The 22,064-nt window shown below is 40.5% G+C and overlaps 1 protein-coding gene across 1 annotated transcript in view; it reads right to left on the reverse strand.

Annotated features, from left to right (window-relative positions):
• The window catches only part of GRIN2B (glutamate ionotropic receptor NMDA type subunit 2B), a 417,190-nt gene that overhangs the window by 10,035 nt on the left and 385,091 nt on the right, over positions 1–22,064 (reverse strand). The window contains exon 10 of the mRNA XM_025402402.1: positions 528–688. Within this exon, the coding sequence (XP_025258187.1) occupies positions 528–688 (161 nt within the window). The remainder of the gene's footprint in view (positions 1–527; positions 689–22,064) is intronic.

Genomic DNA, 22,064 nt, shown 5'->3' on the forward strand with positions numbered 1-22,064 from the left:
CACATGTGTAGGTCATGAACTCCTATAAATGGACAAACACTCCCTAGAGGACAGAGTATGTTAACACAAGCTGGCACTGGAGATCAGTCAACACATTCTTACTGTTAATTATCTAAAAACATTTACACTTTCCCCCTTTTATTTCTCCATTGTCCATAAGACACCAGAACCATAATTTTCACCTCTTAGACAACAGGTCTTTATTTCATACACAGCACAAATACCTTAGCCTTCACTCTGCCCTCCTACTTCTACATTTATTTCACTCTTACTTCGTGGTTACATTAGTGCAACTAGAAAATAATTTGTAAAAAAAATACATAGAAGTAAGTAATAGCATAGGAATCTTTGTACACTGGTCTAAGTGATACTATCAAATTTAACTTGGAAATCCATAAAGAGCAAATGAAGTCTTCTTTAACATTTTATGATACCAACCATGGTATACCTAGTGCATGTGATTCAATAGTATGCTTAATAAATGTGAGAAACAGATCAAGGACTCTGAGCTTGGAAGCAGTTCTTACCCTGTTTTCAGGGAGAGCAATGCATCATCTACACCCCTCTGGTTGAACTTTCCCATGTAGGCATGCATTTCTGCATAGTTATTGCGAATATTTCTCTCTGTGCTGCCGTTGGGCACGGTCCCAAAGCGGAAAGGGGGTGAGAAGTCATTAGGTCTCTGGAACTGGAGAGAGAAAGACAGACAGAGACAGAGGGAGATGGAGGGAGAGAGAGAGAGAAAAGTCATTTTAGAAAATGTGAAGAGACATTAAGTTAGCGTTAGTGGATTTATAATGGAAGGGACCCAACTATACTTCACCAAATACATTAGCCCTCACTCAGGAGCAGCCATTGCTATCTGAAAGCAGACTTCAATTCAATTTAGTACATATTGTTGAGAGATTTCTATTTGCCCAACCCTGACTTTAATCTATAACCCTTCTGTGTTCCTTTTATGTCCACTACACAATACCAGTGTTGATGGGCCAAAGGAATGTGCTGGTGGCTTAACTGAGGTGGACTAGTCACCTTTATTTCCAAAAATTATGTAAAATATGTATTCAGGTCTCTTAAAGGCCTAAATACACAGTCATTGCACTATTTGGCCATAGGGCCTTAGTGAGGTGAGCTATGTGGTACTCCTGAAGATAATTTGTTAAGTATCAAATATGTTTTGCTAAGAAATTTTCTTTTGACCTTCCCTGATGCACTCAAAGCTCATATTTATCCCACATGAGTTGTAGGATAAACTGTACAATCAAAGACAATTTTAATTATGTTCCCTTTCTTGCTTGAGACTGAGAGTGCATCTCCAGTGCCTATTATAATAAAGTGAAACCTCTTGGATTTTCATCCCTATGACATCAGTTTTATTTCTGGCTATCACTCTGCATTGCGTAAGTCTTTATGTTGCTTCCTGAACACAAAATTTGTTCATTTGTGTCTTCATGGCCTCATATAGTCCATCTCCTCAGTGCCAACTCATCTATCTCTCTAGGCCAATTTATATCCTTCGTTTCAAAATAAATCTCAAAACAATTTCTTCAAGAAATCTTCTGTGAATTCTTTCTTCCATCAAGTCTACCCAAAAGTGACCCATCAGAACGGGTTATTCTTTGTCTAGATCACTGTAATCCTACATATGCAATTACTCTTTAAATGTGCTAGCTAGTCTCTGATGTCATCATTAAGAGTTTAAACTCTAGATTGAAACATACGGATTGAAGACCAGCTCCACCACTTACCACTGTGTGACCTTGGACAAGTAGCATAAACTGTGCATCCTGTCCTCATTTGTAAGAAGGAGATGATAATGCCTAGTTTTCAATATTATTGTGAGAATTAACTAATATAATTCATATGAAGTGCTTGGCACAGCACCTGGCACACAGTAAGTGCCCACTAAATGTTCTCTTATACTATTTTTAATTTGGGTCTCTATTCTGCATCTCCTAGTAAACTGGCTCTCTAAGCTACTTATTCTATTAGTATAGCAATGATCATTGTAGCTGTGCTGTGCTTCGGCGTCAGAACGACAATGAAGATATTTGAAGTCCTCTTGGTTTCAAGTAATAGTACCACTTACTTTGGAGATACATTTGAAAATCTAACCTGCCAGCTCAGGAGAACTCTGAAGCTTTGGAATTGCTTGGGATTAGAAGAAATTCTTTTCCTTAGAATATGGGAGTTCCATGGGCCACAAAATATCTCAGCACCAGGAGCCATAAATGCCATCTTAATTGCTCAGTGCTGGCCACGGTTAAAAGTAGAGTCATGCAGTGGTGTTAGGCAATCTGTGATGCATCAAACAACTACTACTACCTGGCTGAGAAAGCTCCCCCTCTGACTCATCACAGAGCTTTTTGACATTAAAAGTTTTGAAAGGGGTTATAATTTTTAAGTGGATAAAAACACTACAAAAGAGTAAGAAAAATCTAGAGCCAAATGGGCCACTCAGGGTTAACTAGCCCAAACCTTTCATTTCACAAATGATGAAACCCAAAGAGGGTAAGTAATTTGCTCCACATCACACAGTGGCATTGATTGCTAACAGATCAGAGCTAAATTCGCCTAATTAATAGTCACTCCTCACTGTCTCCAGCAGATAGCAAGCTTAAAGTAAATAGGGATATGCTTTATTGGAAGAGACAGACCCAGAATGCTTTGCATATCACTATCAAATACAACACTTCAGATGTTTGAAGAAAGGCATTCCGCAAATCAAAAGTAGAGTAAATAACTATGGTAGACAGCAATACAACTAATTAACTCCCTTTAATCAGTAATTCCCCCACAATACTAGGACAATGACAACTATGTTTATAATGACTAAGATACTCTAGGGCCCAAGGGATTTTCTGAAACATCAATGAAAATTGCAATCATGTCCAATACAATTCTGGAATAAATGATTATACTTTAATTTTTCTGAAAAAAATGGCAATCCATGCAAGGTATATGCAACAATTTTACATTAACTAAATGGAATCCAGTGCCCAGAGGGCCTCACTTCCTGATGAAGCTACATTATAGGCAGTTTTCATACAGCTTTTTATATAGCAATTTTTAATTTTAAATTATTTTTAGATTTCTAAATTCTGTTTTGTAACTGTATCCCTGAATAAATAAAAGCTAAAGAAATGATAAAGGGTCTAGAATAGCCAAGATCACTTTGAAAAAAGGAAAAAAAAATGTTAAAGGATTTACACTACCTGACTTTACAATTCATTATAAAGCTACAGTAATCACGACAGTGTGGCATTAGCATAGAGTCAGATCAATGGAACAGGATAGAGTGCCCACTGACAGAGCCACACATATATGGTACAAGGGCAATTCAGTGGAGATAGAATGGCATTTAACAAATGGTGTTGGAATAATTAGATATCTGTTTGCTAAAAATGAACTTCATTTCACACCTCATAAGATACACAGAACTTAAAGTGGATCATATACCTAAAATGTAAATGCTAGAATTATAAAACTTGTAGAAAATATAGGAGAAAATATTTGTAATCTTGAGTTAGAGATTTCTTAGCTACAACACCAAAAGCGCAATCCACCAAAAAAAGGTAAACGATAAATTGGAGTACATAAAAATAAGAACTTCTTTTTGAAAGATGCAGTTAAAATCATAAAAAAGATAAGCCACCAACTGGGAGGAAGTATTTGAAAATAAAGCTATTAAAACACTAAAGGAATTAGATAATAACATAGCAAGACTTATATAGTTAAGGCATCTTTCAAATGAAAATAATCAGGCCAGGTGCAGTGGCTGATGCCTGTAATTCTAGCACTTTGGAAGGCCAAAGTGGGTGGATCACTTGAGCTCAGGAGTTTGACACCAGCCTGGGCAACATGGTGAAATCCCATCTCTACCAAAAATATAAAAATTAGCCATGTGTGGTGGCATGCGCTTGTGGTCCCAGCTACCTGTGAGGCTGAGGTGTAAGGATTGCTTGAGCCCAGGAGGTGGAGGTTGCAGTAAGCCAAGATTGTGCCACTGCACTTCAGCCTGGGTGACAGAGCAAGACCCTGTCTCCAAAAAAACAAATAAATCATCATTATCATCAAAATAATCAGAGAAACCAAGCAATCAGTACCGGGGAAGAAGGAAGAAGTGCTGGTCTTAGAGGCAGAGAATTTGAATTTGGATTTCAGCTTTGTCTCAGGCCAGCTGCATGAACATGGGCAAATTACTTGAATTTATGGACCTACCCTCTTTTCTGAAAGTATTATTTTAATGAAATAATATGCAAAAAAACAATACCTGGCACATGATGGATTCTCAAAATTCTTAGTTGCTTCTATGGAGATGAAGTTCTAACATTTAAAATTGTCCTATGTAAGGCAATGTTCCCTAAGATTGAAAATTCTTATTCTCTAATTTGTTCCTTAAACTAGGCCAGTCTGGAGGCCAACAGGGAGAGAACATTGCCCCAGAATTAGCCAAAGCAGTGAGTTGCTTTTTCTTTTGAAAATTCTTGTCTCAGCTTGGTGAGATCTGTGAAGTTTACATAAAACAGAGATTTTTTATGCAGTCATTGGAACTTGAACTGTACTAAAATTCACATTCATGGATAACTGTTTAGGGAGGCCATGGAGAAGAAGGAAAAAATAATCTTCCATATATCCTCATGCTTCCAATAAATGCCCTTGTAATAAAACTTACCCCAAGCTGTAAGGCATTATATGGCACTAGTGTAGCCTGAGTGGCAATCAGTGCTTTCTAGGGCTTTGGGAAGGAGAAAAATTTAGCACTGTCAAGAATCAGAAGTCTTAACATTAATAGAACAGGGAGGCCCCTGAAAAAATAATTTTTAAACAAATTTAAAAGCCTAATGTATCAGGGAGCTCAGTAATTGAATTAAAAAACTCAGTCTGATTTCAAAGTAGGGAAATGTATACAGTATTCTTTTTTTTTTTTTTTTTGAAACAGAGTCTTACTCTGTCACCCAGGCTGGAGTGCAGTGTTGTGATCTTGGCTCACTGAAACCTCAACCTCAACCTCCCAGGCTCAGGTGATCCTCCCACCTCAGCCTCCTGGGTAGCTGGGACTACAGATGTGAGCCACCACACCCCGCTAATTTTTATACTTTTAGTAGAGACAGGGTTTCGTCATGTTGGCCAGGCTGGTTTCCAACTCCTGGCCTCAAGCGATCCACTCTGCTTGGCCTCCCAAGGTGCTAGGATAACAGGCGAGAGCCACCACGCCGGGCCCAGTACTCTTTATTAATCACCTTTGGTCATAGAGCTTCCTTGAATGTGGAATCTTTTTCTAGGAGTCACCCAGATTGGAATTATCAATCAATACAGATTTGGATAGGAAAATAACACAGACAGGGAGGGCCCCATTTCATAGATGAGGAAACCGAAGCCCTGAAGAGATCAAATAAGTTGTTCAAGCCCACACAGTATAGTGGGAGGACAAGCTGAGACTTGGCCTCTGAGTATGGCCTTCCCTTTGCCAGTTGAAATGCTAGCTGAACAGTCCTACTTCCTGCCTACTAGGGAGTGAAGCCACACGCTGTAAGTGGGGCCATGTAGTAAGACTATCCTTCCTTTTGTGGCAAATCAAATGCCAACTCCCATCCTTCCCACTGCATTTAACACAGGGCTTCAAGTAATTGCTGTGAGCGTGCACTTGCACAAGGGCAAAACAATGCCAGAATGTTAAGAGAACTGTAATCTCATTTGATCCTCCTGGAGAGCAGCAGGGAATCAGAATTCAGGCCTCTGAGCTGTTCAGATCATCTCAGCCTCCATTTTAATGACCTCAGAGTGAATTAGTCTTGTCAGCCATGCAAGGAGAAAGGTGCTCAAGGGCCAGGAGTCAAGGCCCGCACCCAGAGATGAGCAGACACTAGGGTCCTGGACTCTTTTGGCTGCCACCTCCCCACTAGAGAGCTTTTCATACAGCCTGCTGGAGAAAGGAAGAGGGAGGGAATCAGGGAAGTACGGATCTGGTCCATTTTTAAAATTGTTAAATAAAAATATAAATTGATTTTCCTATGTATTAGGCATTGTAAGTCATTAATAATTGCCACTCTTATTCAATACCTGTGTATGTACTGGGTATAAGTTACATTATCTCCTTTAACTATGATAATTAAAATGCATCCATTCATTTGGCAAATATTTGCCCAGCATCAATTAGTGCAGGAGACTGTATTAGGAACAGAGATACAAAGATGAGAAAAATCAGACCCAGTTTTCAAGAAGTTTCCATTACAGAAAGTCAGAAATATATTCATTCAGTTTTTCATTCATTTACTTTTTCATTTCATATTTTTCATTTCATTCATTTATACAAGCATTCAGCAAGTATTTGTTAGTGTTTATTGTGTACAGAGGAGGTGCTGAGGATGTATTATTGCAGAAGAGTATGATCTTGCCTTCAAGGAGTTCTCATTATAAAGAAGAGAGACAAATAGTAAGCCTCTTTTTTATTTTTTAAATTTCTAAGCAATCTTTTGTAGAAATGGGCTCTCTCCATGTTGTACAGGTTGGTACTGAACTCCCAGCCTCAAGCAATCCTCCCACCTCAGCCTCCCCTAGGGTTGACTAAAGTCAGCCACAAATTATTTGCCACTCTATGAAAAAGAGGTCCATGTCCCCTCCCCACCTTGATTCTGAGCTGGCCTAGGTGACTTGCTCAACCAGTAGAAGGTGGCAGAAGTAACATTCTGGAACTTCTGAGGCAAGGGCAGAAGAAGCTTTGCAGCTTCCACCTTGGCCTTTGGGAAACTTGCTCTGAGGGAATCGGTGTACCATGTTAGAAGTCCAACAACCCTGAGGCCACCATGCTGGAGATTCCACCTACAGGTGCTCCCATCTGCAGTCCTAGCTGAGCCCTGGACTTCTATCCATTCCAGTCAGGGCACCAGGCATGAGAGTAAAGCCATTATGGACTCTCCAGCCCAGCCCAGCCTCCCACTGAATATCAGTCAATGCTACACGAAGTAGAAGAATCACTCAGCCAAGCCCTACCCAAATATCTGACCCACAGAACAGTAAAACACAATAAAATCATCTTGCTTTAAGCCACTAAGTATTGGGCTAGTTTGCTGTGTAGCAATAGGTGACGGAAACACAGATGATTTCAAATAGTGAAAATGAAGTGCTAGGAAGAAATTGAAACAGTGTAGTAGGATAAAGAGTGGTAGGAGAACAAGTTTAGACTGGCTGTCCTGAAAAGGCCTGAGAAGGTGGCATCTGAACTGAGACCTGAATGATAAGAAAGAACCAGGCATACAAAGACCAGGGGGAAAGTGTATCAGGCTCAGGAAACTGCAAATGCAGAGGCCCTGACATGGGAGGACAAGCTTGGTGTGACCAGGGGCTATAAATAATGTGGCGGGTGCTATGAGCAGCTGTGTCCCGCCAGCAGTGGGAGAACAGAACACAGGGGCTATCTCAATGGTATCCCAGAGCCTGTGCACTGGGGCTAAGACTTAACCATTTGAACAAGAGGAGCAAAATTGTTTCTAGATAGAGACGAGTGTTCAAAGACACAAGACGGTGAGAGAGACTGGGCATGATCAGAGACCACAAGCAGCTTATCGTTGCCAGAGCCTAGCAAGTATCGCCATGGTGACAGGAGGTTGACACAAGCTGAAGAAGGAAGCAGGGCCTGGATCACAAAGAAAGTTGAATTCTGTGCAAAGGAGTTTAAAGTTCATAATCTAAGGGATGAGAAACAGCAGAGCTTCTGGAGTTAAGCTGCCTGATTCAGATCCCAGCTATGCCACTTGATAGCTGTGTGACCTTGATCAACTCACTTAACTTCTCTGTACCCCAGTTTCTACATTTGTACAATGGGCTGCTAATAGCACCTACCTTATAAAGTTTAAGTATTCAACCAGTCAATCTGGGCAAAGTATTGGCACTGTGCCTGGCTGATAAAGGCACGATGTTAGCTATTGTTACTATCATTATTACTAGCATCATCATCATCATCATCATCACCATTGGAAGCAACTGAGGAACTCTGCCAGAATGACAAGATTGGGTTTTTGTGTTAGAAAAAGTCCCCAGGTGCTGGTGTGAAAAACAGGTTGAAAGGAGTAAGATGGAGAGACAAGAGCTGAGGAGGCCCTGAGCTCTGGTGAGGGTATGGGTGCTACAGTCAGATAAGAAGGAACAGACATATCATCAGATATGTCCCTACACTACTAGCTAACATACAAAACCACAGAGGTGCACACCATTGACATATACATTTCCTGAAAGGTTTCTAGAAGGAGGCTGAATTGAAGCTGGCAGGGAGGGTGGATTGGCTTTGGAAGGGTGAAGATGGGGTGTTAACATCAATTTACACTAGAGGAATGCTCTGCTTGAAGACTCCTCTTCCAACCTGGTTAGTTTCCAGGGTGAGAATGAAGAAACATACTTTGAGATCCTGGCACCAGGAGAACAGCACGTTCTGAAAACAAAACCAAGAATGTCCTAAATACTGATGGTGTACAAGCAGTGGTCATTCTGACCACCAGTCAAGGCCATCTCCTGATCAGCTGTCACACAGTCCCAAGGACGATGATCAGAGTCAGATCCAGTGAATGACAGCACAAAAATGAAAGCAGCTCTGCTAAAATGAAGAGGATGGTGAGGAACTTCCTTCTTGGGTAGTTGGCTTCCCTGCAAAATGGCTCTGCTCATTCAGTCTGTGTCCCATCAGCATATGCAGATTAGGACAAATAGGTGCTGTGACCTTGCAGAGGTGGATATTGGACACGCTATTTGCAGGGATCTATCCATATGAGATATGGAATCTGGGGGCTTTTGTCTTCAAAGCTTGACAATCCTACACATAAATATTCATTCCATTACTTCTGATTTTACATTTGCATCACAAAAAGAATCAATGCCCAAATGCCACTCAGCCCTTCCAGGCACCCAAGAGAAAAGGTGGGAAAGGCTTAGGAGATGCGAATGGCTTTGGGCCTGGGTTACTAATTATGAGGTGGCAGCATGTCAGAATTCTGAAGACACCACATTTTTACCTATTCAGCACCCTCCTGTTATTATTGTTATTGTCATTACCCTATTTTATATTTTAATAGTATTTTTAAATTATTGACTTTTATTGTCATGAATTTTAACCACGTATGGAATCTTGCAGTCACCACCACAATCAAGACACAAAACAATTCCATTACCCAAAAAGCTCCCTGGTGCCACTCCTTTTAAGTCACACACTCCCTTTGCTCTTAACCTCCAGCCACTCTATCCCATAGTTTTGCCTTTTCTAAAACGTCATATAAATGGAATCCTATAGTACATAACCTTTTGAGACTGGCATTTTTACTTATGATAATGCCTTTGAGATTCATCTCCAGGCCTTTGCATGTATCTGCAGGTCATTCCTTCGTATTGCTGAGTAGTATTCCATTATGTGAATGCACCAGTTGATCCATTTATCTATTGAAGGACATTTGAGTTACTTTCAGGTAATTGTGAGTAGAGCAGCTGTAAACATTCATGCACAGGTTTTTTAGTGAACATGTTTTCATTTCTCTAAGGTAAATATTCAGGAATGGGAGTGACGAGTCATATGCCCCATGCTCCTAAAGTCTTTTTACATCTCTTCTATCTTTCGATCTTCTCAGTTTTTCCAGGAACTACCAAGCAAGTACAGCAACTGATATTATCTTCCTTAGCCCAGGGATGTTGCACCAAACTGTGTTGCCCATCACTAAATCTTCCATAATAATGCCCTATGGCCCAACTAGGGTGAAGGGATATGTATGTGTGACTCCAGACTCTGGGCAGCATCTGAAGAGGGGAGGAAGTGGCTGAAGGAAGCACCCTCTCTCCTCTTCTACCATGATCCCTTGTTGGGCCCAATGGGGGAAGAAGAAGGTCAGGTGACCATACAAGGAGTAGACTTTCTGAGAGCATGAGCTCCTTCACTGTTCCACGGCCCATAAGTGCTTGGGACAGATGTGAAAAGGAGGTAATCTGTGCTTACATTGAAAAAACAATTTTGGCCAGGCATGGTGGCTCATGCCTGTAATCCCAGCACTTTGGGAAGCTGAGGTTGGTGGATCATCTGAAGTCAGGTGTTTGTGACCAGCCTGGCCAACATGGCAAAACCCTGTCTTTACTAAAAATACAAAAGTTAGCCAGATGTGGTGGAGCACACCTGTAGTCCCAGCTACTTGGGAGGCTGAGACAGGAGGATTGCTTGAACCTGGGAGGCAGAGGTTGCAGTGAGCCGAAATCATGCCACTGCACTCCACCCTGGTTGACAGAGTGAGACTTTGTCTCAAAAAAAACCAACAAAACAATTTAGTGATAAAACAGTAAGTAAACACATGGGTTATGGGCTCAAAGATCTAAGTTCAAATCTGAGCTCTACCACTTATTAAGAGTGTGACTCAATAAACAAGCCACTTAGCTTTGAAACTGAATTTTAACAATGTTCCAAGAGGAGAAATAAGGTACAGCATCCCACTACAAATCCTCCATTTCAAAACATGGGGCCCGGAGTGGCCCCCCAAGACCCCCTAAAACAAACTGGCTGTGGATATGGTGAAAGATTAGAAAGTTAAACCCTTCACCTTCATGAAAGAATCTGGAATGGAGGTAAGAGGAATACAAAATAATTGTTATATTTCATTATAAAGTATTCATTGGAAAGAGTATTGTTCAAATTCATTCAAAAGGCATTGCTGAATTATGGAAACAATAACATTACAGAATGTAGTTAGAAGCTACCGGTATATAGGAAAATTGCCCAAATTAACTCTGTTCTCTTCCTGGGCCGCTGATGAATCTGATGACATTTCGCTACTGCCAGAAAGGGAGTTGGCATATAATAAGCATTCAACACCTTAATTGTTTCTGCTCTATCCCTCTTGTTATTAACATTAGTGCTATAATTGCCTACAGTGGCAAACACCCTCAAGTTCACATGTAAAGAGACCTGCACTTGGATGTGGAAGGCTGGTAAGTGGCCTTTCTCCTGCCTCTGGCTGTGCTGTCATTGGAGGATGTGTCTTCACAGCTCTGGATGCTTTGCTGCTGGGGAAGGAACTTTGTGCCTCTCTGAGCTCAGTGTGGAGCTGGGGTTCCATAATAGGCTTTACATGGGTGGGGGTGGTGGGGACTGGAACTTCTCCTGTCATCACCCTCCTGCTGGGGCCAAAACAAAAGCTTGCAGCAAATAAAACACCAGTTCTTCAGATTCCTGGAATTTAGTTAATTACCAGTTTTCCTCACAATGATGGTTTTAATGCAATAAAGCAGTCATTTCTTTTGTATTTTATAAAATTTGGATACATAAACCTTAATCAATATTCCCTGAAATATTTCATAAAATCAGATGGCATATTAGCTAGCTGAGGCTTGGTCCCTGAGTTTAGCAAAGCCAAGAAAGTGGGTTTATTCCTATATTAACTACATTAACTTTAACATATCATAACCTGCACCTTGAGGTTTTAGGTGTTCGGCAAAGTCTTGTGTCTGGCCATAAAATATCACATCAGTAGCACACAGTTAATGGACATAAGCGACATACAAGTCACTGAGCTCTGAAATAAAATGAAGCAACAAATACAATCCCTACCATTACAGTTTAGCTGGAAATAATAATGACGATAATCATATAATGCCAGCAGCAGCAGCTAATGCTTCTACAGCACTTACTACGTGTCACACAATTTACATATAGTAATTCATTAATCCTCTCATTGATGTTATGAGGTAGGCATTATTATCCCCATTTAATGGACAGGGAAACTAATGCACAGATAGTAATTTGAATAAGGCCATACAGCTAGAAACTAGAGCAAGGATTCAAATGCAGGGTTCTCACATTTAACTGTAAAATACACCACACGGCTCTGTGCAAATGGCATGGATGCTCAGAAAATGTATAGATTAAGGAATCCAATGCCTGAATGAGTATGCCTATCCAATGGGACGTAAGGAAAGGAAGGGCTATGGAAGTTTAGAGGGAGAGAAAATCATTACAAAAGGATACGATTGGGGAGGCTGCACAGAGCAGGCAGAGATGGAGCTGACTCCTCCCGATTGGCCAAGTTTATCCAGGCAAAGAGCTCTGGGAGGGTGATGGGGCAAGTGAAGTAGCATGAGCAAAGCGCCGGGATGTGAGCATGGCATCTGCACTGAGGTTGGGAGGAATGTTTGGCGCCCAGATAGAAATCATCCCATGGGGCACACTGGATGGTCAGACTGAGGAAGGACACTGTGAATCCCACAGTGCTCAGGTGTAGCTATCATTCAGCTAAAGCAGCATGGCTCGAAGAACAGAGAGGTTGGAGAAGGGACGTTTACTGGAAAACTAAGAGCCTGGACTATTTTCAGAGGGAAAATAATGGGAGGGATAAACGAAAAAGGCATCAGAGTGGAAGCCTTGACTGAATCCAAGTCTGCCTATGTATTCAGAACAAAGGAGAGGAGGTGGCAGAGTTAGCCTCATCCCCACCACCTCCTCTCCCACTCTCCTCCCTCACCCACTCCTCAGGAGCCACACTGGCTTCCTTGCAGTTTCTAAAACTCACAGGCAAGCTCCTACCTTCGCATGCTCTTCTCTGCCCCCAAAGCCCTGGATATCCGCATATATTGATCCCTCACTAACTCTGGGCCAGACTTAATTGCCTTTTTATTTTCTGCCCTTTCCTCCTTAGAATGTAATATAATGGGCACAGTTTTGGTCTGTTGTGATCACTGCTGTATCTCTAGTGCCTAGAGATACAGTATCCAACACTTAGTAAGCTCTCAATATGAATGAATGGGTGACTTAGAATGAATGAATTGAATTGCACATGTGGATATATTTATTATATGAAAAACTCCATTCAAAGTGCACTATTCAGCTGTTGATACATTATCATGCAACACACAGTTAAGCACTAACATTCCTCAGATCTAGGGCTAGTCTAGCATCTCTGCTGAATAAGGAGTTAATGTGTCCTAATGCCAGTCGAGGACATCTTTCCTGGCACTTTCTCCATTTTTCCTTCACAAAACATATCAGATCTGAAATCCCGCAAGAGCTTGTCAGATTTAGGACTTGACAATGCATATGAATATTTCTTTGGCACCAAAAATGTGACAGTTAGAGATGATTATGATAACATGGAGATGAAGTGAAACAGAGGCATAAGGACAGAGGCATTTGAGTTTTATCCTTTAGTCATCCTGTGTGTGACAGGTGGCCTTTGTTGAGCTCCTTCAACCTATTCTTACACAAGACTGTTACAAAGAGGTGTTATTACCGTCCACTGCACTCTACCTCACAGACCAACCTGGGAGGGTACAAGGGATTGTTCCAGATATTTTATAAAAGCAAAGAGAAATGGCCTTTAAAGAAGCTTTCAAGTAAAGGAGACAGATGGATTCACCATGGAAACTGGGATTCTGAAGTTGTACCAGGAGCTCCAGCAGCTCATAAAATTTTGGAAGACATAAACAAGGTTACTACCAAGATTTCCACATGCAAGATGCCCCAGTGAATTCAGGGTGCTCCAGTTATTAGCACCATCACCTGAGGTTCTAATACAGTATCAACATCTTCAGAGAAATGAAGCTGGGGTGGGGTGGAAATGTCAAAGACCTATGCCAGGCGGGGGCCAGGGTGAGTGAGGATCCAGCGACAGGCAAGGCAGAGGGACCCATGTGTCTCTGCCCTCCTGGCAATCAATCAGATCTGTCAGTTCCAAATTGAGGCATGGAAATGCCGGCATATGCACTTACTGTCACATTGTGACCCACTTACAGCCCAGTAGAGCTTCCTTTGTTCAATAAAGTCAGCCCTATGCGAGGGACACTCTGGTTTATGGAATGTCACTATTGGGATGCACCCTGGCGATCCCACCACACACACTGCATCCCCATTGGGGTTCACAATGGACCATCACAGGAGAGGACTCCAACAATCCTTTGGTAAAGAATCTTATTTAACCTTGAAACAGTGTTTCCCCAAACTTATTTTCCCATGGATTTTTTTAAAAAAACTAGCCATTATGTTTCCCAGAACACTCATAGGCTATGAAACAGTTTGAGAAATGCTGATTGAGCAACTTTCTCCCAGTACAGAAAAGGAAACAGAGGCCTGGGAAATTCATTACCTATCCAAGACTAAACAGCCATTGCCTGCTCCTGTCCCCATCTCTTTTTTTAATTTAGTCTCCACACATGTATTGGGTGCCTACTCTGCACCAGGAGCTGCCCTTAACAGTCGATTGAAAGACACGGCAGACATTTCCATGTCTCAGGCTTTTAGGACTAATGGGAGGCCAATGTACTTCAGTTGTCCTTAATGGACCTCTGATTATAATGCAAACATAATTATTATAAGGTGACTGCTACAAAAGTAAAATATCAATAACCATGTTGGTAGAAAAATGAAGTTCAATTTTTCCAGTTGACTAAGGGTTAAGGCATAAAACTTTTACTTTCAACCCTTTTGATGAAAATCATTCTAAACTATAGTCATTCAAACATATTCAGTGAGCATCTGCTATGTGTCATGATACAGGGAGGGGAATGATATACAGAAATTAAGACGCAAACGACCATAGATGGTTTAGGACATTATGTACTTATTCCAGGAAAATCCTAGAAACTATCATTACTTTTAATAATTTCTTTACATAAGCTTTCTTCGTTATCATTTATATCTTTTCCCCTCTAAAAGTGGCAAGGGTTATAGTTATTTTAGGGTTGGTTACTTTTTGTTAAAGAAGTGATATTTTCCTATGAAAACAGAAAGTACTCAGCAAACGCTTGGCTGATTGGGAAGCCAACACCTCACCATTCAAAGAACAGGGCAGGCTTAACACATGCATACAAGGAGGGGACTCCTGTGCCTGTCTCACACAGGAGCCAAGGAATAATCAGGGGCTTCGAAGAAGTCATTGCCAAATAGGTCCTGAAAGAACTTTGTAATTTAAGATCTGACAAGACACATAGCAGCACAGTTAGAGACCTCACTTACTGTTCTCTTCTGAAATACCTGCCCAATTTAGATGGTTTGACAGGAATAGAAACCACAAGGTGAGAAAATTCTATCTGGGATTCTAAATGTCAAATATTCCTTATCTACATTACCCTCTCTTCCTTCCCCTTCAACCATTGGTCATGAAACTATCTTTCACTGTTTCTCAAATTCAAATGACTATTAAAGAGTGAAAAGTACTGCCTTATACCATATGAATTACATAACTTCCTATTCATTCATTCATTGACTAGTTGATTAATTAATTCATTTTTCTATTAATATGTGAGCACCTATATGTACAAGACCCTATTGTAATTACTGCAGATACATTAGTGGACAAAACAGACAAAAATTCTTGCCTTCATTGAGTTTACAGTCTAGTATGAAGAGACAAATATTATAAACATGTTAAATATTAACATATCACACCATATAACATATACATTCTATTAATGTAAAAAGAGATAGAAGGACAGGGAGGAGTAAACGTTCTTTAGATTCTCTTCCAAATTTTCGATCAGATACTCATCTGGTGGCCTGAACTTAGACTGGTCATTCCCTGGAAACTCTTGTCTTTAACAATATACCACTTGTAAGCACCTTCCTCTCTGAATCTAGCCCCACTAGCCTGGTCTGATATAAATTTTCTTTTCTTTTCTTTTCTTTTTTTTTTTTTTTGTATCGTTTTTGTTTTTGAGATAGGGTCTTGCTCTGTTGCCCAGGCTAGAGTGCAGTGGTACAATCACAGCTCACTGAAGCCTCAACCTAGGCTCAAGCAATCCTCCCACCTCAGCCTCCCAAGTAGTTAGGACTATAGTTGCATTCCACCATGCCCAGATAATTTTTAATTTTTTTGTAAAGACAGATTTTTGTCTTGTTGCCCAGCCTGGTCTCAAACTCCCGGGCTCAAGTGATCCTCTTACCTCAGCCTCTCAAAGTGCTGGGATTACAGGCATGAGCCATTGCACCCAGCTGAATTTTCAGAGGAACAACTTCAAGTTTACATCAGAAAAACATATTAACATTTATTTTTTCCACTTAAAATCAGAGGTCCTGTTTCATCCCAGGCTTGGAGAAGATACTTTTTCTAGAGTAAGCAAATGGGTTGAAGAAATAGGATTACTGGTAGAATAGCTTGCCTTTGATTTCTAGTATGTATTTGGGAAAATAATCTAGATGAGTCAATTTCATACTTACTTGGTTGGTGCAAAAGCAACTGAGGCTTTTGCCATTAAAAGTAATTACTTTTTAATGGCAAAATCGAATGGCAAAAACCGCAATTACTTTTGCACCAGCCTTAATATAGTTTAAACATGCTAATTAGAGGGAAACAGACTCACTAATTGGGATACTTCCTCACCTACCTAGTAGGAAGTTACTCACAAATGGTCTTATGGTCTTATCGAACTCCATGATAATTTTATCATGAGACCAGGCCACTGAATCCTTTTCATGGTCTGAAATGTGCATCTCTTTGCCAATGGATTACAGAGAAGGTAGCCTACTTCAAAATGATGCTTGAAATTCCAAGGCAGGAGCTAATTAACAAATGGAAAATGTTTCTAAACCACAGCAAAGAATGCTGTAAAGTAAAACATTTCTCTTTTTCAAATAAGAGGCTCTATTACTAGGCAGGTGAGATATTTGGTGAAAGGATAGACATGACCAGTTGTTGGGAGTGTGGGGCAACTTATTAAACACACAGGGAAGAGTCTTGTTTTCTTCAATAACTTAAGTGACAGGATGAAAAACCTGCTCTTTAAACCTGCTGTAGGCATCAAATTGGATTGGATGGCTGGCTACTTGAGAAATTGAATTAAACATCAAAACAGTAAGTCTGGCCTGACAAAAGAAGATATGAAAAGGATGAAGTTCAACTGGGGAGCATACAAAATAATTCTTACAGGAGGTAAAACCACACTGCACTAGAGCTAGGAGGGACAGGAACAGGCTTTGTCAAAAGCATGCTCGAGAAAGATCATGGAGTTCTACCTGACCACATACTGCAAGCATTCGTAATGCGGTGCTGCTTTTTAAATAAAGAGCCTATAACTGGACGCTAAAGAGCAATATGTGGAATGGATGTGGTCAGGCTGTGTTGTACACCAGTAGGAGGGCTTCTGACCACAGTGTGCTCTTTTCTATAACTCACAGCAGAAGGTTAAGAAAATGATTAAAGGTGAGGGGAGCAAGTCTTCTTGTAAAAAATTAAGACTAGATTTAGCCTTGAAAGGAACAACCAAGGAAATTCCTCTGTTGTATTTACCATCCTATTTTTTAAGAATGAAGTGTCTGCCTCCCTCAGTAGACTCTGAGAGTAGGGCTGTTTCAGCATATCTCCAACATCTCACAAGGTAGGGGTTCCATGACATTTTGGGACATACTTATACTAAAATCATATTCACAATATATCTGAAAGTCAAATTTAACTCGGTGCCCTGTATTCTTACTTGCTAAATCTGTTAGCTCTATTCAAAGGTTAACTAGTAACTATTCAATAACTATTAAGCTAATTGTTGTTATATATTAGGTATTACTGTAAAGGCAGAGGATATAGAAACTTTTAACAGCCAGGTAGATGATACAACAGAGGCTTCAGTTAATTCAAAGAAATGAGGACAGGAGCAGGATTTTGGTAGAAGGTAGAATCCGAGTTGAACAAGGGGCTTACAAGGTGATTGAGGGTGGCAGTTTCTAGACTCTTTGGGATGACAAAACAGGCTATTGATCTTTTCTATTCTGAGGGCCTCTAGGCCTAACTATGGGCAGTCTGGCAGATGCTAAGGACTCCTGAGATAGACTAGGTGGTTGGACACTAGCCTTAGTACCAACAAAAAGATCAGAGATTATATGCTTATGTGGAACTGTTCTGATTTTCCTATACTCTGTTCCAGTAAGTGCTATGTAGTAGATATTTAGAATCTATCTGACGAATGAATAAATGAAGAGTAGGCGGTGAGACTGAAAAGCAATGAAATTGACTTGTATCCCTCATTCAGAGAACATCATTACATGCTAGTTGCAACTTACAGATACACAGGAGAAGTCACATTAATAGCTAGTATGCGTTAAGAATGAATTTGCCAGCAAAAACCCTATGTGGTATAGAGGTTGGAAGAAGAGCTCTCTGGGCTGGGAATGGAGAAGAGGAGCTTCAGGAACTAAAACCACTGGGACTCAGCCTCTCTCAAACTCACATCTAACTTGAAATTACTATGAATTTTCCAAATAGCAAGGGGCCTTCATAGAGAGTATTTCCTTCAATAGTGGACAGATTATGATAGATTATCAAGTATGGCAATAAAAACAACTTTTATTGCTAAACACAGTAGTTAAAATGGGTATTAATTAAAAACTAAGAAGTAATATAAATTCTCTGGCTGCATCAATACTTTGCAATGAAACTAAGGTTCTTCTCTAACTCTCCGAGAGAGCTTGAAGTAGAATAAGTTAGGTTTACTTTTTCTGAGTGTCTGAAAGAACAGACAATTCTTTGGCAATACATGCCATGCAAGCAGGGAAGGCTTTAAGAAAGACCCAGTTTTTAAATTTTTATTTATTTATTTTAAGTTCTGGGGTACATGTGCAGAATGTGAAGGTTTGTTACATAGGTATACACGTGCCATGGTGGTTTGCTGCACCTTTCAACTCGCCATCTAGGTCTTAAGCCCGGCATGCATTAGGTATTTGTCCTAATGCACTCCCTCCCCCAGACCCCCATCCCTTGACAGGCCCCGGTGTGTGATGTTCCCCTCCCTGTGTCCATGTGTTCTCATTGTTTAATTCCTACTTATGAGTGAGAACATGTGGTGTTTGGTTTTCTGTTCCTGTGTTAGTTTCTCACTAGTTTGTTGAGAATGATGGCTTCCAGCTTCATGCATGTCCTTGCAAAGGACATGAAATCATTCTTTTTTATGGCTGCATAGTATTCCATGCTGTATATGTGCCACATTTTCTTCATCCAGTCTATCATTGATGGGCATTTGGGTTAGTTCCATGTTTTTGCTATTGTAAATAGTGCTGCAATAAATATACGTGTGCATATGTCTTTATAGTAGAATGATTTATAATCCTTTGGGTATATACCTTGCAATGGAATTGCTGGAGAAAGATCATTTTATAATTTGCCCCCTCCTGTGAGAAACTGTTTCCTTGGGGTAGAGCCCAGTAGTCAGGTGGAATCATAGTTGAAGGTCACTCTTGAAGTCATTGTTTTCTATCACAGTGATGGGCAAAAGACACAGATTCAGAAATGCTCACTGAGCTCTTAATATGTGCCTAGGAGGATGCTGGGAGCATGCTTTCAAAAGACCCACAAGATTGGCTGCAAAGAGGTACCAGGCACCTCTTGTCTGAGAGGGCCATGAAGATGCTCTTCATCTAGGCCTCCTCGGAGCCAGAGCTAGTTTTAAGGGGTCTAAGCACTGTAACTTGCCTGTTGTCCCTTCCACACCTTTTTTAGCCCTAACATTTGACCTTCCCTTCACCAGCCCTCCTACTCCTACCTCAAAATCTCATAGAAACAAGTGAGTGCCTGGGGTAAGCAGGTAGGAGGAGGGCTGAGTGGTGGACTCTTGGGTGTATTTGTAGCAGTTTGTGGCTTTCAGGGCACATGTTAATCATCTGCTAGAAAGAGTATGGGCTTTGTGAGCTGGGTTTAGCAGCGAACCCTGGGTGGATGTAGGATGTGACCACTAATATTTATTGAAGATTTAGTACGCTTGAGGCACTCTTCTAAGCTTTACAAAGAGTAACTCTTTCATCAGCACAGCAGCTATAAGATAGGTAACGTTTTAATCCCCATTCTACACATTAGGAAACTGAGGCATGAGAAGGGTTTAGGAACCTAGCCAGATCACATAGCTTCTTGTCTTAGTTTTCTCTTCTGCACAGTGGAGGTAGCATCTGCCTAAAAGTGGGAGATGGCAAATGAGTCAAATAATGTAAAGCATCTAGCCTGGAGAATGCCACCCAGCGGTCACTAATGACAGGTATGCTCTCTGAGACTGTAACTATTGATGTGGTTTGATGTAATTACCATGGATGAGGGCCATGGTTGCTAATATTGCAAAAGAACACATAATACAAAGGTTAATTTATTTTTGGCTTTGAACTGCAATTTTCAATAGGCAGACTCCAACCTATGAACACGTTGTCCTCAGTAGTTCATTTATAAATCAGCTGCTCAGAAACAGAAATATATTGCCCCCAAGAAAGAACACTATAAGTGGTTAGCTCATTAAAGCCAATTTAATCCAAAAGAGAGCAGAACTTTTGTGTTAATATTATTAGCTTACGTTCTTGGAACATTTACTTATTTAACAAACTTCTACAATGTACCAGGTACTGTCTCAGGAGCTGAAAAGACATAATTATTGAAAGCATGTCTCTTGCTTCAAGGAGCTTATGATTCAGTGAAGGAAATGAGCACTTGCTCAGTGATTCTAGTAGAGGGTGACAGAGGTGTGTTTGGGCCATTTTAGGAGGACAGGGGTGGGTGTCTGGGGTGTGGAGTCTTGATAAGTTGATAGAAACAAAAAAGAGGCCTTCGCTGGCAGGAACAGGAATGAGGGTAGGAGAGCGCCATGGTTCTAAGAGATGGCTAACAAGCTATTGTTCTAAGAAATGGCTAACCACAAATATCCTGTTCCCAAACACCGCACTCCAAATGTAGCCCCAGCAGCATGAACCTATCTGCAGTAGCCTTTCCAGCATGACCCTATAACACTCCCCTCCATCCCCTGCATCTTGGCAGACAGCATTCTCTCTGCTGTACTGCCTGTTGCACTCTTGCAACATATCTTTCTTAGTTTCTCTAATAAATCTGCCTTTTTTTACCCACAACTGTCTTGGTAAATTCTTTTACCACCTGTGATGTAGCCCTAGCAAGTTGCACCCATGATATGGGGTGACAAAGGCCAGAAATGGGTAATGAAGTACTAGAGGGAAGGAAAATGAATTGCCTTTGCTTGGGTTGAGAGCTAGCCCCCATACTTTATTTTCTATACCTCTACTCCACTTGCTGAGTTCTGGTGCTTTCCTAACCTCCCTTTGGGACATCCAGGCCTGACACCCCCTATTTTCCTATGATTCACATCCATAAAATCAAAAGCCCTGTTCTTTCAGTCTAAGGGATGACATCTAGCTGTTAAAAGGAAGATAATTTTAAAAGAATGTCTTACTGATTTGTGATTAAACAAGCATTCAACTTCCCCAAAATTCTTTTTGTTTTTTTATATAAAGGGCTAAACTGGAAGTTTAAATACATAAAAATATGCCAAAAAAACATAGTGGTCATGAAGACCATTGACCCAGTTTACAGATTGCCTTGGGAACTATTTTCTTTAAGTCATTCCTACTTCTTTACTGAACCACTAATTTTTCAGATGCTGTAAGGATAATGTGGATAGGAAGAATCAATATTGTCAAAATGGCCATTCTGCCTAAAGTAATTTATACATTTAATGCTATCCCGATCCAGTTACCATTGACTTTCCTCACAGAATTGGAAAAAACTACTTTAAATTTCATGTGGAACCAAAAAAGAGCCCGCATAGCCAAAACAATCCTAAGCAAAAATAACAAAGCTGGAGGCATCATGCTACCTGACTTCAAACTATACTACAAGGCTACAGTAACAAAAACAGCATAGTACTGGTACCAAAACAGATATATAGACCAATGGAACAGAACAGAGGCCTCAGAAATAACACCACACATCTACAAACATCTGATATTTGACAAACCTGACTAAAACAAGCAATGGGGAAAGGATTCCCTATTTAATAAATGGTGTTGGGAAAACTGGCTAGCCATATGCAAAAGCTGAAACTGGATCCCTTCTTTACACCTTATACAAAAATTAACTCAAAATGGATTAATGACTTAAACGTAAGACCTAAAACCATAAAAACCCTAGAAGAAAACCTAGACAATACCACTCAGGACATAGGCATGGGCAAAGACTTCATGACTAAAACACCAAAAGCCAAAATTGACAAATCGGATCTGATTAAAGAGCTTCTGCACAGCAAAAGAAACTATCATCAGAGTGAACAGGCAACCTACTGAATGGGGAAAATTTTTGTAATCT

This window comes from Theropithecus gelada, chromosome 11, assembly GCF_003255815.1.
Source record: "Theropithecus gelada isolate Dixy chromosome 11, Tgel_1.0, whole genome shotgun sequence".
NCBI lineage: Eukaryota > Metazoa > Chordata > Mammalia > Primates > Cercopithecidae > Theropithecus > Theropithecus gelada.